The sequence below is a fragment of the Balaenoptera acutorostrata genome, chromosome 11, assembly GCF_949987535.1.
Source record: "Balaenoptera acutorostrata chromosome 11, mBalAcu1.1, whole genome shotgun sequence".
Classification (NCBI taxonomy): Eukaryota; Metazoa; Chordata; class Mammalia; order Artiodactyla; family Balaenopteridae; genus Balaenoptera; species Balaenoptera acutorostrata.
In genome coordinates, this window is record NC_080074.1 from 87,237,933 (window position 1) to 87,254,904 (window position 16,972).

Below are 16,972 nucleotides of genomic sequence, written 5' to 3' on the forward strand. Positions count from 1 at the left end.
GTGTGAGTCTCATTTTTATATCTACAATGGAAACAACATGAGCTCAAAAGCACACTTTTTCAGGTTCATCCCATTTTCTGTAATACTGCTGTGGCAATGTCAAAGAGACTCATTAAATGTTTTATGGGGTTTCTGTTGTAGTTTGTGCTTTGGTTCTCTCTGAAGATATATTTATATTTGTACATCTGTGTTTGTAGATCATTTTGTATTTCCCACCAATTTAATTATTGTTCAGTAAGTTCTTGTCATTGCTTTTAGTGCATTTGCTTTTGGTTTTAGCTTTTCTTACCATATTTACCCTAGAGAACTTGCATATAAAACAATTAATTTGAAATTTGCTCATATATATTTTTAAAATTAGATTTATTGGAAATTTTTCTTGAATTTTACTTTTAAAGCCACAGTACTTAACATGTTAAGCATTTAATAAATATGTTCAGTGAATGATAAAGTGTATCTCAATCTACATACAATATGAAACTTTCTGGAGACCTACTTATAATAGTATAGCAAAATCACATTGGGATGTTAGTTCTGATGTAGACAATACCAGTTATGTAACCAATTGAATATCTTGAACTTTTCACGTAATTGATAAAGAATATAGATTTATTTAACACATATTATGTGCTAGTCATTAGCACATATTTAATATTTAAACATTTTAACATTTAATGTAAAATAAAAAGAAGACAATGGTAATTTACTATTAAGCATTGGGTTGCTTGGATCAATTCAATTATTTAATAAAATTATCAATGACAGGATTTGAGAGAATATTTTGGAGCTGCCTTCTCTTTTGCTGACTTCTAAAATCTTGCAAAAATGTTAATTTGCAATGTAGAATTCAAATGAAAGAAAACTTTTACAGCCTAGAAAGGTACATTTAAAACTATTTATTTCATTCAGCCATCAAATATAGTACTAACTTAGTGACAATGAGATTATATCAAATTTAAATTCATTAACAATTACTTGAAAGCCTTTTAAATCACTTAAAAAGTGAGTGCCATCTGGGGATTTTTGTTGAAGTATAAATTCTGGAGTGTTATTTTATTCTGTATTATGGTATCAGAAGTGAAATAAGATTTGGCTTCAAGTAACAAATGGGCCACTAACCAGTTGTATGACTTTAAATTCCTTTTGCCAAAGTTTAAACACTGGGAAACTTAGGGCTGTATATACCCACACACTTTCCTATGCTGCATATGATCCGTGAGCTAATCTATGTGAACAGAATTCTTTATGAGCTTGGAGTTCCATTAGTTCAAGTTATCATTATTAGGATGATCATTATTATATCTGGCAAATTTTCTGTCTAGTTCCTAGTCTATTTCAGTTTCTTCAAGGATAATTTTGCAAGAAATAATTTGTTTTGAATGGCTGCAGAAATGTTTATAGAAATATGTTAAGCTCTTAAACTGACTTCCACACCATTTAACATTTTCCTATACGTCCTTTGTGTTTGTTTGGCATGTGTGTACTTACACATGCACATAGTAAATGTCTATAAAAACAAAACCAAAGACAAGGATGAATGTGATATGAGCATCTTTGCTTTACACTGTAGTTGGCCTCAAACCCTCATACTCTCTTTCTTACCTGCTCTGGTGACCTTCTGGATTAGAGTTTCAGAGAAACAACCAGAGGTAGTAGCTGTAGCAAGATAGCAGCTGGGACCATACGGATCTCAGCATCCTGCCTTATGGCCATTATCTTTGTTTCTATCTTTATGCTGCCACTCTGTCTCCTTCTTGTGTTCTCCCTGCATCCTCTCCTCGCCGCGCCTCCTCCTCTTCCTGACTCCAGCTCCCGTTGCTCCTTGTAACTTACCCTTCCTCCTTCTTCATTTTTCTTTATTGATACAAGATGAAACAAGACTCCCTAATTAGGAAATTCTTTAAAAACTATTTTTTAAAGTGCATGTAACCAGGCAGCTACCATTCCCTAAATCCCATAACCACCATTAACAATGGAAAAAATTATTTTTGTATACTTTATCAATTAGAGTATATTAGATTGTAGCCCCCTTAAGCGCTGAAATAATAGATGTTTAAAATAATGCAGCAATTTTCTCACTTTCTATGTAGGAATGGGTTGTTGCTATAATAAAAAATAATTTGAGGCTAATGACAAGAAAGAATAGTGAGTAATATCCTTTCCCCTTCCCCAACTGCTGAAAATGAAAATCATGTCATCATCAAGTCATTTCTGCCACGTCCCTTGTTAACAGCTTTTTTCAGGGTGGGTCATAATTCTGTGTTCTGTTAGTGTCTTAACTCCATAGTGACATGCTTAAATCTTATTCCACATTGATTTTGTAGTGTATATACATGTATTTTTAGGATACCCCGTGAATGATGGATCTCATTATTAAGTTATTATCAACTTTGGCAAAAATGTTATAACCTTTGAATGAAGAATAAATTTATTAATATGATAAGGTTAATAATTGATTTTGCTGTTTGGAATTTGTATGTAGTGTCTCATTGTGTATGTCTAAAAAAGTAAACTTACTGTCTGCCTGTCGCCAGGAGAAAAAAGTGGGACCTAATCAAACTGCTGTGGGGTCAACCCTTGTGGTTTTAAAGGCCCTTAATGTTGTCCAGCTGCAAAATAAAAGGAATTGGGAGGGGAAGTTGGAAGGAGCGGAGGGGGCTGTGGGGGGGGACGTGTGGAAAAGAACAGGGAGTCTGGCTTTTATTTTTTTTTTTTTTAAGTGAGTTCAGTGCCAGCCTGGACATTGGCTGTGCAGACTATTGAGCCATTGTCTGCTCCATTTCCAGAATAGCCCCCAGTTAATCACTTCGGCTTTGAAGGGAATTTCCTCGTGGAATTCTCCACAGAAAATCTAATCAACTGACCTGCCCTCTCAACAATGGAAGGCTTTTTTTCTCTCTTTCCCTTATTGGGGCGGGCTCTGTAATGTAGCCTTTTGTGCAGAATGAACCCTCCCAGTAGGAGTGGAGAGCGTGTGTGAGCGACTGAGTGTGTGAGTGTGAGTGTGAGAGTGTGTGTGTGTGTGTGTGTGTGTGTGTGTGTGAAGAACGCACACTATCTCGTGTTGGTGAGTGTGTGCTTACTCCCTGACCAGATGCTGCGGTGCACGGGGCAGTCACCATCTCTGCGTGCGTGTCTGTGTAAGTGTCTCTCTCTGTGTTTGTGTATGTGCCTCTGTCATTTCATGTCAAAGGTACATTACCTGATTACCTTCCTCGCCTGCCAGATTTTTATCTAGATAATTGGAACTGCTATGGAGGCTGTGCCTTGCCAGCCAGCTCAGGAGCCGTAAAGCCCTAGTTTGTCCACCTAGTTATCTGTGGCTGCCTGGGCAGAGGAAATTAAAGAGATCCCCAGCCAGGGGAGCGCTTCCCGCCCTGACCTCCCCAGCAATCCCAAGCAGGACAGTTTGTTAGGACCATCTTTTTGTTTTCATTTGTTGGTTTGGTTTGGGGTTTTGTTCCCTGGAGTGTGCGTTATTTTGGTATGTGGATACCTATTCCCCTCCGCATCGCACATCGTGTTTTATGGAGTTTGGAGCTGAGGAAACTTTGGTTGGGTTGCCAGGACGTTCGCACCACTTTGTGGAAAGCGCGAGCTAACAGTGAGACCGACAGAGTGAGTGACAAGTTGTTTACAGGTTTCCTTGAAGGGGCCTCTGCTGTATTTCAATCTGTCAAAGTTGCTTTTCTTCCCTCAGAACAATGCCTGATTGTTGTGTGCGAGAGCGTGTGTGTGTGTGTGTGTGTGTGTGTGTGTTTCCGTGTGCGCACGGAGAGAGCCTAGAAAAGGGTGAGAAGGCGTAACAATTCTTTGTGTAAAAATGCTATTACTAACATTTAATCTTTTTGCTTAATGAGTTAATAAATGCAGTTTAATCGGGGTTCTGTTAGTGTACAGATTTCTCTTTTAATCAGTAGCAAATGCATTTTCAAAAATCATATTGTGTGTGTGTGCATGCGTGTGCGTGTGTGACTTTTATTATTTAGAGGAGAGAGTATGGGAGACGCGTGAAATGAGTTGACTTCTCACATTCGGTGATGTCTGGAAGGGAGAATTAAAAGGAAAGGACAGGCACCCTGAGGTTGTCTAGTGCCTTGCAGCCCGAGAGCGTGCGGCTGGAGGAAGGGGGAACAGCCCGACCCGCTGCTGGAAGTGCGCTACCCCTTTAAGAGACTGGTCAAGGAGTCCTAGGAGAGGGAGGGGGGAGAGAGGGGGAGAGAGAGAGAGAGAGAGAGGGAGAGAGAGAGAGAGAGAGAGAGAGAGAGATTGAGAGAGAGAGAGAGAGAGAGAGAGGGAGGGAGAAAATCAATTGGTTTAGAAGGTTTGGACTCACTTGACAGGTTCAGTTGGAGACGATCATAGGTGGCTGCTGTGACAAAGGGAAATTGTGCTTTTCCAGCATGCTTACTGACCCTGATTTACCTCAGGAGTTTGAAAGGTGAGTAGTTTTTCCCCCCTGATATATTGAAGTGCAACTCTCCCATTTTACAGTAGTCTCTGAATCCACTGGAAGATGCTCCCTTAAAACGTGTTTGTTAGAGAAGCTTTTAGCTAGTGCTTCTGCAATCTTGTTAGCTGATTTTTGTTGATTGCCCAGACCAAATGGAACTGATTTGCAAAGTCTCCGGGATTTCTGCTAATATTTTTAGGCTACGTCCTATAACAGGAAATTAAATGAACATTAAGCATCTCTCTCTCTCCCACTCGCTGCTTTTCTCTTTCTCATTCACTCTCTTACTTTCTTCCTTCATTGATATTTTTCTCCCCTTCTACACCTTTTTAAATGCTTTTGTGTGCAGAGTGTTACCATTTTCAACATCTCTGTCTCGTAATTTCTGGGGTGACAGAAGGTTTTAGTGGTGGTTAAAACGGAGGCTATAAGTTCCTATTTGATTCTTCTGTAAAACTTTGGAAGCTGCTCAGTAAAGCACATGACCTTTTGTTGATATAAGAGAGCAGATTTTTTTTTTTAAAGAAAATTTAACATCACAGGAATCTATTAGTACATTACTCTTGAAATGTCAAAAAAAAAAAAAAAGAAATGGGGATGATCCCTTTCTAAGTTTTTAGTGGCCACTTTTTGCACTGTCTTAAGCTGAATTTTGATTTATTCTGTTTTCCCTTTTGCTATGATGGGAATAAGTTTATTTGTAATCAAGTATTTCCTATTAGAGAAATATGTGTAATATCCTTCCATTGGATGTTTTTGCAAGTAAAGCAGGGCTCTGAAAGAATTTTAGCCCTCTTCGTGTTCCTATAAGTACACACTGCAGTTTTAAATTTGAGTTCTTATCCTAGCATAAGTTCATTTTTTGGAACTATAAATAGAATTTTGTTTGCCATTAAAAAGAATTCAAACTTTGTATTCTGTATGGTGAATTAGAAAAAAAAGCTAAAAAAAGCCAGGATGCATGATACCCAGGCTTTTTTTTTTCATTTTCATGAAAGCTACCTTCTGTATAAACATTTGTTGTATCTGACTATGCAATGCAAGCTAGGTGCTAGACCAGCTGGTTAAAAATATGCTAAGTCAAGCTGTTCATCGCTCAAAAGACTGAATTTGATATGAAAAGACGAAAAAAGAAAGGACAAAGATTAAAACATTCTAGAAGTGAAGCAATGGAAGAGAAGAGGGGTATTCAGAATAAAATAATGCTTGAATGTGGTCAGCTATTAGAGAAACCAATATCAGATCAGGGGAGAAAGTAAAATAGCCAGCGTATATACTTTAACACTGTCTTCTTTCTTTCATTTCCTCCTCCTCTTTTTTTTTTTTTTTTTAAAAACTTAAGGTGCATCTTCACCACATAATTCCAGTGAATGGTTGAGCTTTCTTAACAGTTTTGAATTATTTTTTTCAAAGTTCTATATATTAACTCTTTAAATAGTTAGCTTTTTTTTTTTTCTTTTTTTTTTTTGGTAAACATAGCCTATTTCGTATGTAGGTATTGAAGTTATTTATACTGGAACATACTACTGCTTAATACCATAGTGAGTTTTCTAGTATGTGCAGAGCGACACTTAAATGATAGTATTCTTCAACTCTATACTTATCGAAAATAAAACTCTGAGTCTGATTTGTAAGCCTGTTAAATGACTGTTCTTATAAAAAGGTAGTTACATATTAACAGGCTGTAGCCTATTCCTTTATATAGGCAAGCTTTCCTGCTGTGAACTTTATTTGTATTTTTTCAATTATCTCTTTTTAAACTAAACTTTTCCCTTTCCTATTCTGATGCTCAAATCTCTTAACATTTTGTTTTTCCTCCTGGTGAGAATTTCAGTTTTTTGTCACCCAGAGGCATGCTTTTCTAACTGCCTAATTAAATAAGCAAGTGATAATCAATAGAGTTGTCAGTAGAGACAGCATCTTTGGAAATACTAGTAGCTAAAATAATTTTGAAAAATGTCCTACAATATAAAATTTCCTAATAATTTCCCCTGTGGTTGTAATTGGTAATACATACAAAAATCTCAGTAAATCATTACTATTTGTTTACACTGAATTTGTATGGCTGAGTGTATCTGTAGTCACCCACATAGAGTATATATCATGCAGACTCAATATTGAATATTTATATTCTCCAAAGGAGGTATATATACTGTAATTACACTCTCATACATAGTCAGCTTTTTTTGCCTTTTCAACTATCTGCAACTTTCACTGAATATGTAGGTCATTTCTATCGAGTGTTAAGTTTTTATTCTGTTTGCTCACCTGATATAGATGAGTTGTTCACTCAAACTTAGTCAGAAATCTGAAAAGAAGACTTCTAAGTTTCTATATGAAATAGAGAAGATTGCTCTGGAGGACATTAATAAGTTGCTTGGGGCTTATGTATTTTGGAAGTTGTATGTGATTTTTTTTCTAGTTTCATCAGTAGTTTTGTCTATCTTCTATTATCCTTTCCAACCTGTAGACTATTTGAAACTTTAAGGAATATTCAAAACTTAAATGTCTGGATCAAAATTGGGATATAGATTTGTTATGTCTGTATTATCAGCCCTAGAAATGAACATGATCAATACTGTCAGACTAATAAACAGTTGTTAAATAATTCAGAAGTAGTAACAATTTCATTGTCTGCTAAAACATATTCAGGAGGTAAAGCAAATTGAACAATGATTCTAAAAAGTAAAGAAGTTGAAATATTTTATTTTTACTGTCAAGCATCCCTAACATAACTGATTATGATTAATGAAAAACACAATTCTCAGGTGGGAGGTGAATAGGCAAAGTATGCTCTAAGGAATTATTTGTAAGCAAAATCTTTTAGCTCATACTATTTAGAGGAAACATAACTGGCAACATGGTCTAAATGTTAGTAATAGTGTCTAGAATGAACGCTTGAACTCTCCGAAAAAATTTTAAATGAAGACAGTGAATTTATATATTTACCTGAAAATAAATAATAAAAATTGTAACTAAGGGTTTTTCCTTTCAGAATACCATTTATTTTTTCATATTCTTAGAATGAAAATATTTAAAATATTTGTCTTAAATATCAATATCAGTTTGTTTCTGATGAATGAAAAAAGCATTTTTTGTTACTATCAATAATATTGTATTCTATTTTTCCTTATGTTTATATTTATCCTATTTGACTGTAATGTAATTGTTTTATGACCAAGCTACTTGTTACACTTTCTGATTGTTTTATGTTAAGAGACTTAATTAAAAAGCAAGTATAAGATGATTGCTTAAGAAGACAGTCTATAAATGTCTAGAAAGAAAAAAAAAGTTGGGCTTGAAGGTAGTGGGATGAAGCAAATTAAGCTTATAATAGCACCTATTTGATGGCTTCTCTCAAAACGGGTACAGACAACACACTGCCAGTTTTCTACATGTTGAAGGGAACACTACAAGAGTAAAACCTTCTGCAACAAAAACTTACTATTTACTTTATATTCCCATCTAATTTATTTATGGCCATATAGACTAAAGAAATAATTTTTCACATTAAGAGACTTTTAAGTGTTTTTCTGAAGAAAGAAATATACATCAGGTACTGTGAAAAATTAATTTTTAAAATTACCATGAAAAATCACTGTTAATGGGCTGCAAAAATATTTCTGACATTAGCAGTACTTTAATTACCTAGAGTTTGGCCTTAGTAATAATATATTTATCACCTGGACAGATTCATTCAGCCTGATTAAAAACTTTTTTTTAAACCATTGTGCTCATGAGTGATAAATACATTCAAGTTAGCAGGTAACCCCTAGGTGTGAATCAAAGGAAAGTTGTCTGCTCACATTGTCACCTAATGGCACCTGTAAACCTGTAAGTTTGATATTATGTTTTCAGGATGTTCTGATATCTGCCTTTGTTCATTTTATTTATTTATTTATTTATTTATTTATTTATTTTCTATTACCTTGTAGAGGAAAAGGTACCTACAACTGATTATAGATTTTAATTACCATCCCAATAATTTGCAAGCTAACTGAGCTAAGATATTAGTTTGGAAGGCAGCTTGCATGAAGTAGTGGACAAACCATACTTCTATCACACTCACACTGGAGGACTGTCCTGAAGACTTAGCAGGCGATGCGATCTGACTGATTACCAAGAACAATTAAGGGTTAAATGTCAGGTAGTTCAGTGTTTAGCAGGTTGATAGATATAGAAATGTGTTGATGTTATGATTACTTCACACGTTGATATGTTCTTATGTTTCTCAAGTATAATCAGCATACAATAATGTATTTATCTGTGCTTAGGGAGCTTTTAACTAAAGTCTGTATATGCACCATACCTGAGAGGCAAATAATAAGGCCTGTTCTAATACTTGAGCACATTACTCCTCCATAGAGCTGGAAGCTATTTCAAAGGTATTACATTCATAATGCATTTAAAAAGCCAAATTACATTCATGGTTAAAGTCTGATTTTTATTGTCTGTTCTCTCCACAATCAATTCTCCAGCCACCTAATGAGTATGTGTATAATGCAGATGTGTATTATGTATGTTGAATACCTCCCTTTCTATAGACGAGTTAAATAAATATAACTGATAGATTTTGGTTTTCTTCCATAGTTTGTTACTCATTTATAATTTCAATGAGTTTTAACAGCATGGGAAATAAAATAATCTGGACGTTTCTCTTGTTCTAACTTATATATGGTTTAATATGTCAGGTTTCTGACTCAGATGATGGCAACTCAGATAGAAATATGTGCAAAGATTTAACCAAAACATGAAATATCTTCCTTTTAAAGGAAACATTTTGTTGAACAAGAAATGGACTGAAACATAGCAAGTTCTTTCTTGCTTCATTCATTCTGTCCTTTTTTTCTTGTCACTGATTGAGAGCATTGTCATTTACATTAAATATAAAATTTGAATGTTATATAGATGAACATGATCGAGTGATATTGCTGGAGAAGAAAAAATTTAAAGACATACTATTTTGCTTCAGCGAACAGCGTTTATTTGGACATTCCTTAAGAGAATGCCTCATATTTCTCCACTTTAATCAGGAACTAATAATGGTTCAGGAGGTGACCTTTTCATCCTTTCTGACTTCTGTGTTTTCTCCTGCAGTTTGGAAACTGCACTCCCTTCTCTTTAGCATTATCTATTCTTCTCTTCACTTACTAGTTGAGAGTTCATACATCTCTGGAGATACTGTGGCGTGTGGTTCTGCTTGTCCAATAGGGGGGTGTTGCATTTCTCCACATTCAGTATCCTTTTCCCTCAGAGCCTGAGTGTAAAACCTCAGCAGTACTCCCTGCCTTTGCCAGCCTGAGGAGTCAGAGACTCAAAGTTGTTCCCAGCTCTTGCGCCTTCATTGTAGAGCTGCATTCTGCTCAGTGGGCTGCCGAGAAGGACCAGACCGAAACAAGATTTAGAAGAATTCTGGTGAGAACTGTTTATAGGGATATGGTATTTTAAAAGAATGTAGTAAACAAACAGAATTGTGGCATAAACAAAGATAATTAGCATAAACAATGTCGTTTTAGGACAGGTGGTTTTAAAAAACAAACAACAAAAAACCCAAATATGAACCCAACTTGAATGCTGCCAGTTTGGAACCACTGAACCTTAATCTGTACTTCATGAGAATTACCCAGGTTTGTTGATAAACTTATTAACATGCTTTTTCTGTTTCTTTTGTATCATTTTCCGGTCATTATGCCCTTTTGTCACCCAGCTTGAAAGTAATCTATTACAAGGTAGTTTAAGGACTTTTTACCCATAAAACATGACAGAAGGAAAATTAAAAACAAAAGCTTGTGGTTGTTCATAGACATGTGAAATCAGTATCGAAGCTTAAATCAATTCAAAACTGAACTCAGCTCATTGTATTTTAAATCTCTCTTGTTATCTAAGTGACATTTCAGTCACTTGGCTGTTTAGTATTAATACATTTACTTTTGTCTTGCCTCAGAATTCAGAGATTTCTTGCTATGGCTGAATCATCACTTGTGTTATATGTGTATTTCCGAGGGTTGCTTATGTCTGCTTCCTATTTTCTCTGTAACTTAGTGAAGGTGGTACAGCAGTGTATAACTGTAGTTGGTGATCACGCAATAAGAGGATGCTGATTATTGTGAACCACGTTCTCTAAACCTACTGTGCTGTCGTGATGAATTTTCGTCTGGAGACATTTAGGTTTATTACTAAATGACATTTTTTCTTAATGCCTTCTACTGAAATATTTTGACTTAGATGAAATGTGGAGTATGGTGAACAGAAAGCTGTTTATTTTTCTTGCATTCAGGACCAAAGTTCTTTATGGAAATTTAAAAGATTTTTTTCTATTTGTCTTCTCATGGAGAATGGGGACCAGGAATTCAAAGTAGGTAGTTCTAGTATTCTGTAGCCCTTCTCTTAGCTGAAATGAAAGCATTTGTGAATGAGTTTTGGTTTCTTGGAGTTATAAAGATGTGTGTAAACTAGTAAACCATGTCTCATTCATGTGCTATGGAGATTTCTCGTACTTCAGGGACAAAAATAATTTGGCTACTAACGAATTAGGGCTACCTGCCAGTGCCAACACATACTGTAGGTAAGAGGAACACTATAAAGAAAAGCTGCTGGCAGCAAATCCCTTGAAACTTTCATATGTAACAGTGTTTCTATTTCTGCTCTTCACATCTTTGAAAGAATGTGTTTTTTAGAAGAGAAAATGTTAAAAAACAGAAGATATGATGTTTCTTAAAAATGTATTAGTAGCTTCATTTTTAATATTTCTCATTGTAGAGATGCATAGGATTTTATTATGTTCTGTGCACATGTACCTCCCCTCTCCATCCCAGTCATTTCTGTGACATTGAAACCTAAGAATCAGATGCATTGAGAGTAGGTGTAATATGAGGAAATGGAATTTGCCGTATAGGGCCAAAAAAAAGGCACCCTTAAAACCTTATAAGATTTTTATATTGGCGCTTTAAGAGAGTTAGATCAGTTGGGACACAGCAGCAATTTCATAAAGGATGTGTCCTCTCCTTTAGGGCTTCAGGAACATTATTGAGAAGAGAAAGGAAAGAGTTAACCTGCTTTGCTTGTTGATAAATTTTTTAATCTAGTAGTAAAATAGGACACAGGTCCAAATCCTGTTTTCTTGGTATATTTTTAATCAAAATTTATTTTAAATGTGGTAAATTATTTACTTTAGTACTGATTTTGGTTTTGTTTTCTGTTTTTATGTGAATTAGGATGATGGTACCAAGGGGGTAGGTTGTTAGAGAGTTGGTTGTGAAACTTTCAAATATGATCTGTTGATTTGTCATTTTAAACAATTTTTATCTAATAAAAGAGCATCCTAATGAAAAAGAAACACAGTGAAAATGAAAAATATGTCTTCACATAAGAGAACACAAAATGAAAAAGTAAGGTTTTATTTATGCTATTAATTTTTCATCCACAGTTAATATAGGTTGCTTGATGAAGATCTAAAACATTTTTATTCTAATTCTGGAGTCAAGGTATTACTTGTTTGCTTACAATTCTTCCTTTGGGTTATTTACCCTGAGCCAGAGTTTGTTGGGCAATAATGTACAAAGTCCAAAGACTTTTTTAAAACTCGTTTCTCGATGTCCTTTTGTTTCAACCCCCATTTAAAAAATTTGCTGTCGAGTTTCGTAATATGTTTGAGAAGCGTTTGCAGGAAGATGTCATAAAATTAATGCCAGTATTTCTTCTTTTTTATCAGCACTACAAGGGATCTGTGTTGAAGATTTGTTAGGATAATGTGTAGTGAAAGGAGTGAACTGGTAATCAAACTTCAATTTCTGATTCATTCACTAATTCACTAACTTTGACCTTGAATGAGTGATAACTGAATATACAATATCAGATTCAGATTGTCATCTCCCCCATAGTATTATCAGGATGTGAAGAAAACTTTTATGTAATATGCGAAGTCCCATTAATCAAACAGAACACCTTGGAATGGAAAAACAATGATAACAACGAATGCTATTTCTGAGACAAGAACTTCTGTTTCTCTCCAGTCCTAAGCATAATTAGAATTTGGGAAACAGAGGAAAATGTATTGTTTTTAGAGCCCTAAGGACTGTGGGATGTAAATGTGGTAGTGTAATCGTTTCTAAGAATTTTAGCATTACTGGAAGAATAAAACGGATCTAATTTGACCTATAAACAGTTTAGGAATATTTAATGCTTTAAAAGCATTCTTCTAGAGAAAGAAAAGCATCCAGAAGCTCCTGATAATCAATTTAAGGAGCAAAGTAAAGGAGCAGACTATATAGACTTTCAAAAGTAAATTAAAAGATAATTGGGTGTCACTAAGAGTTATGTGAAGAATTTATTTTGAGGAATGTAATAGTTATACACATATACACATACAAAAGTTTGGAATTTAGGAGAAACTTTTTCGCCTATAGGGTAATGAAATTTTGAATAAGTTGATTTTGAATAAATCATAACAAATCCTGATGAAGCTGCAGTGTTGGGGAGAAAATCTTGAAAGGAAGAAATATTTCGTAGAAATACAAACAAAGTCCATTCCCACTTTCTCATTTGCAGCACAGAATCTTATGACATGAGCTATAGGGACATATAATAATATTCAGCTTTAAAAATCTGAAGGTGGTATTGTAGTTCATATTTAATGGAAAATTTGCATTCAAGAAGGCTAAATCAAGGTACGCTTGAGTAACATTTGGGGATATTTGAGATTTTGGGTGGAGATTAGAAATTTAAGTGTTAGAATATTAAGGCATCCATATAAAATGGCAGTGTTTTGGTGGATTTTTAGTATTTCTCCTAAAGCATAGGATAATTTCCTCTTTTTTGGTAAAAATTTACATTTGTCAATATCTTCATTTATTTGTTTTTGGAAGTATAACCTAATAGAAAGTGTTACTAGCTGGGTGTAGGATCTCAAGATCCAGTTCTTCCCTGCATACTGAGAAGAGATTTGGGGTCTTAGTGTATGCATCTGTAAAATTCAAAGGTGGGCTAGATAATCTCTAAAATCTCTCAAGTCTAAAATTTCATCACTTTGAAATACATTTGAAAGATTCCTACCTCCTCACTCTAGTGGTCAGGATTCTTGCATTTAATGCATCTATTTGGAGACAGAATATATTATACAACCAGCCTTTAACATGTGGAATCACTTCTCAGTTTCCCTCTCAGTGGAGTGGTGTTGGGCAGGAACATGTAACCATAGTATATTTTAGGAGTTTTAAATCTAAGTACTATGTATAATTCTGACTCAGGATTAAGTGCTCAAATTGCTATGAACTGTTTTGAATTTAAGTGTTTTGAAAGATAAGATTCACATTCTATGTGTTTGAAACTCTCAGGTGCATCAGATCCCTATCCTCAACTATTACAAATATTGTGAAAAATACATTATATATGGATTGCTAAACAAGGCACTGTGGGGGAATATGAAAAGCAAGAGAGTGGCATTTTAGGTCAAAGAGCTGAAAGTCTATTTATAAAGATAAGATAGAATTAAAAAAAAAAAAACTAGACAGTAGAGCATTAGGACAACAGGGGGGGCTCTGGACATTGTATGTCTTTATATGAATAAATAAAACATTGGCCCGGAAAGTGGCAAGATCAACTAAGATTACAAACAGGTAGTCCAAAGAAAAATTTTAAGTGGTTCTCAACATAAATTAGGTAACTATTAGCATTAGCATCAGGCCAGCCAATCTAATATGCACTAATAGTTGGCAATCTCAAGAAAAATGTTAAACCCTATGAAGCAAGAAGTAGAGGGACAACCAATGAAAGATGCATTAAAAAGCTATATAATCTGAGAGGGCAGGCTTCACATACTGCTAATATCTTACGTTCGGCAGATTGTGTGCTTTATTTAAAACCAGTGTTTGATAAAAAGTGTAGTTATACCATCAGTAACATAATCTTTGACTGCATATCCAGTGACCTTCCGTATTATCTGTACTTTGAAAATATGACTGTGGTATCAGGAAGTCCCTGTACACATTAGCTGTAAGTTTTAAGTATAGATTCGTATATTTGAGATAACATAGGAATGGACTAGATGTTAAAATTAATTCTTTGCTTAATAATTATGATGTTGAATTTTTTATTCTATTCTTTTTCTATGGTATTTTTCAAAATTTATTGCAGATTTATTTTTTGTAAGTACACACAAATTGAGTTAGATGATAATATATTTCTCTTCTGAGCATAATCCTTGTTTTACATTTTATAACAATAAATATGAAACATTGCTAAAGAGAAGTATTTATCAAACTGTGCTACACAGAATACTATTTTTTAAATTAAAAAAAATTTATTAATTTTTTTATTTGGGTAAAATTGCTTTATGTCGTGTTACTTTCTGCTGTACAACGAAGTGAATTAGCTCTATGTATACGTATATCCCCTCCCTCTTGAACCTCCCTCCATCTTTTTAATTTAGGAATAAGGAATGGGTGTTATTCTCTTATCCTCATGGTACAGGTATAAAGATTGTTTAAAAAAAAAAAGTAGAAGAGAGCCTTATTGAACCAGAACTACATTTAGAGGGAGGAAAATGTGCAAATTTCCTACTGTTAAACAAGAAAGAAAATCTGGAAGTCATCCCAGTTGGGCAACTTACTGCTAATATATTTTATAATCCAGAATTTAGTGATATACAAAGTTGGCATATGTTCCTACAGTTTCTAAATCAAGAATTAAAACTTTGTGATGTACAAGTCATTTAAATTTGGGGGGTTTCAGTCATGCGTCTATAAAATGGGCTTTAAAATGACTATCAAATTATTTATCCTCTGATGCTAATGAGGCATCTTAAATTTATTAAAATTTATAAAAATATTTGGGTATCTCTGAATGCAAGCCACTGAATTCAAACTTTGAAAACTAGGTTTAATTTTTGACGAATATAAAATGGTCAGAACTTCAATGAAAATTATATATTTTTGTGTGATATTTGAAAATTATTTTGGCATATAAAAAAACCTGTAAGAAGCTTATTGACTTACTTTTTAAAAATTTGTAGTTAATACAACTATAATTGTTTTAAATGCACTTATGATTATTGATCCCAGGTAACTTGTACCTAAATAGCAGCAATATAGCTATAGTTTCCTCTGACTGCTTACTGCTAATTATGAAATATCCTAAAAGCACATCTCTTCCCATTTTATATGTAGGAAATCTGATACACCAAAAGTTGTTTTTGCATGAATTCATATATCAAGTATTTAAGTAACAAATTTGCTGCTTTAACATATTCCTATGCTTTAACCTATGCAAATTAAAATTCATTTATTTGTGTATAATCATAAAAATGAATCATTGTATAGAACAAATTATTGGGCAACAAAAAAGTGATTTTCTGTTAAAAAAAGGTCACACACTGTTGATTTTTTAAGTAATATTTGTACAAATATTTTGAAAATTAGAAAATATTAAATAACGAAGAAACTTATCTATGCAAATCATAGATTTTCATAGTAAATGTAACATGACTCATTTTGTATTAGCTACCTATTCCTTTAGACAGGAGGTGAAGCTTGGGGAAATTTATAGATTTCTTTTTATGGGCAGCTGTATAACAAGCAAACAAAAACACCCCAGAAACAGAACCCTTATTTTTGATATAAAATTGTTTTCCACTGATAGTATCTGTTGGAAGCCAGAAGCCATCCAAAGTGCTGATACCAATTTAAGAAGATGATCTTTTGCCTTAATTATACATCTGGGAAATATTAGCTGAACATTTTGTGGAGAACAGTGAATACCTTATTTGCCAGTTGTCTAAAATGCTGCTAATGATCGACATAGTGCCAGTGTTTTGATGGCTCAAACCTAGGCTGAATATGAATACAAAGAACACAGTTGGGGGAAAAAAGCGCACATTTTATACGAAACAGATTTCAACCATCTGCTTGGCACTTAAGTTTGCGACTATAGGCGATATATGAAAGAGACCACTGTCCACGTTATGAATGGTATCACTTTTATTGGTACCTTAGAAAAACCATAGGATTTTGAAAGCGTATATAACCAATGATTTTCCTCAGCTAAATAATGAAAGCAAGGGCCTCAGCCAAAATTTTGTTCTCTCCATAATCTCTTCTATGTCAGTCGTCTTTTCCTAGCAAAATGGGTTTCGCTAAAGTAGGTCTTAGGATATTAAAATATACCAGGCAGCACTATGCAAGTGGCCCTTCCGAGGAGCGCCCCAGATGGTTATGAGATAAAATACTGTTTGCTTTAGGAATAGGTTATATTCCTGAGTCTGTTGCCTGAGTACTGTGGCGCATGTCAAATCAGCATGGAAGTTAATGGTCCAGAAGCACTTCTGATTTTAATGCTTTCCCATTTGTTCTGAATTTACAGTATTAAATCAGACCTGTACTGTTTCATCACTGGTTCAGTAAGGGAAAATCATGCTATAGACAGTAAACTATAAGCGAAATCTGATTATTTGACCCATTTCATTTACTTTAAAGGTATGGGAGAAATTCTCAATAAAAGAATATTGGCAAATATTATACACTAGAA

At 34.3% G+C, this 16,972-nt stretch overlaps 1 protein-coding gene across 5 annotated transcripts in view; it reads left to right on the forward strand.

The window, feature by feature from the left end:
- The first annotated feature begins 4,357 nt into the window (after positions 1–4,357).
- SOX5 (SRY-box transcription factor 5) overlaps positions 4,358–16,972 on the forward strand; it is a 389,242-nt gene continuing 376,627 nt past the window's right edge. For all 5 annotated transcript variants that reach the window (XM_007194842.2, XM_007194844.2, XM_057557363.1 and 2 more), the window contains exon 1: positions 4,358–4,441. In XM_007194842.2, the coding sequence (XP_007194904.1) occupies positions 4,404–4,441 (38 nt within the window). In that variant the 5' untranslated portion in view covers positions 4,358–4,403. The remainder of the gene's footprint in view (positions 4,442–16,972) is intronic.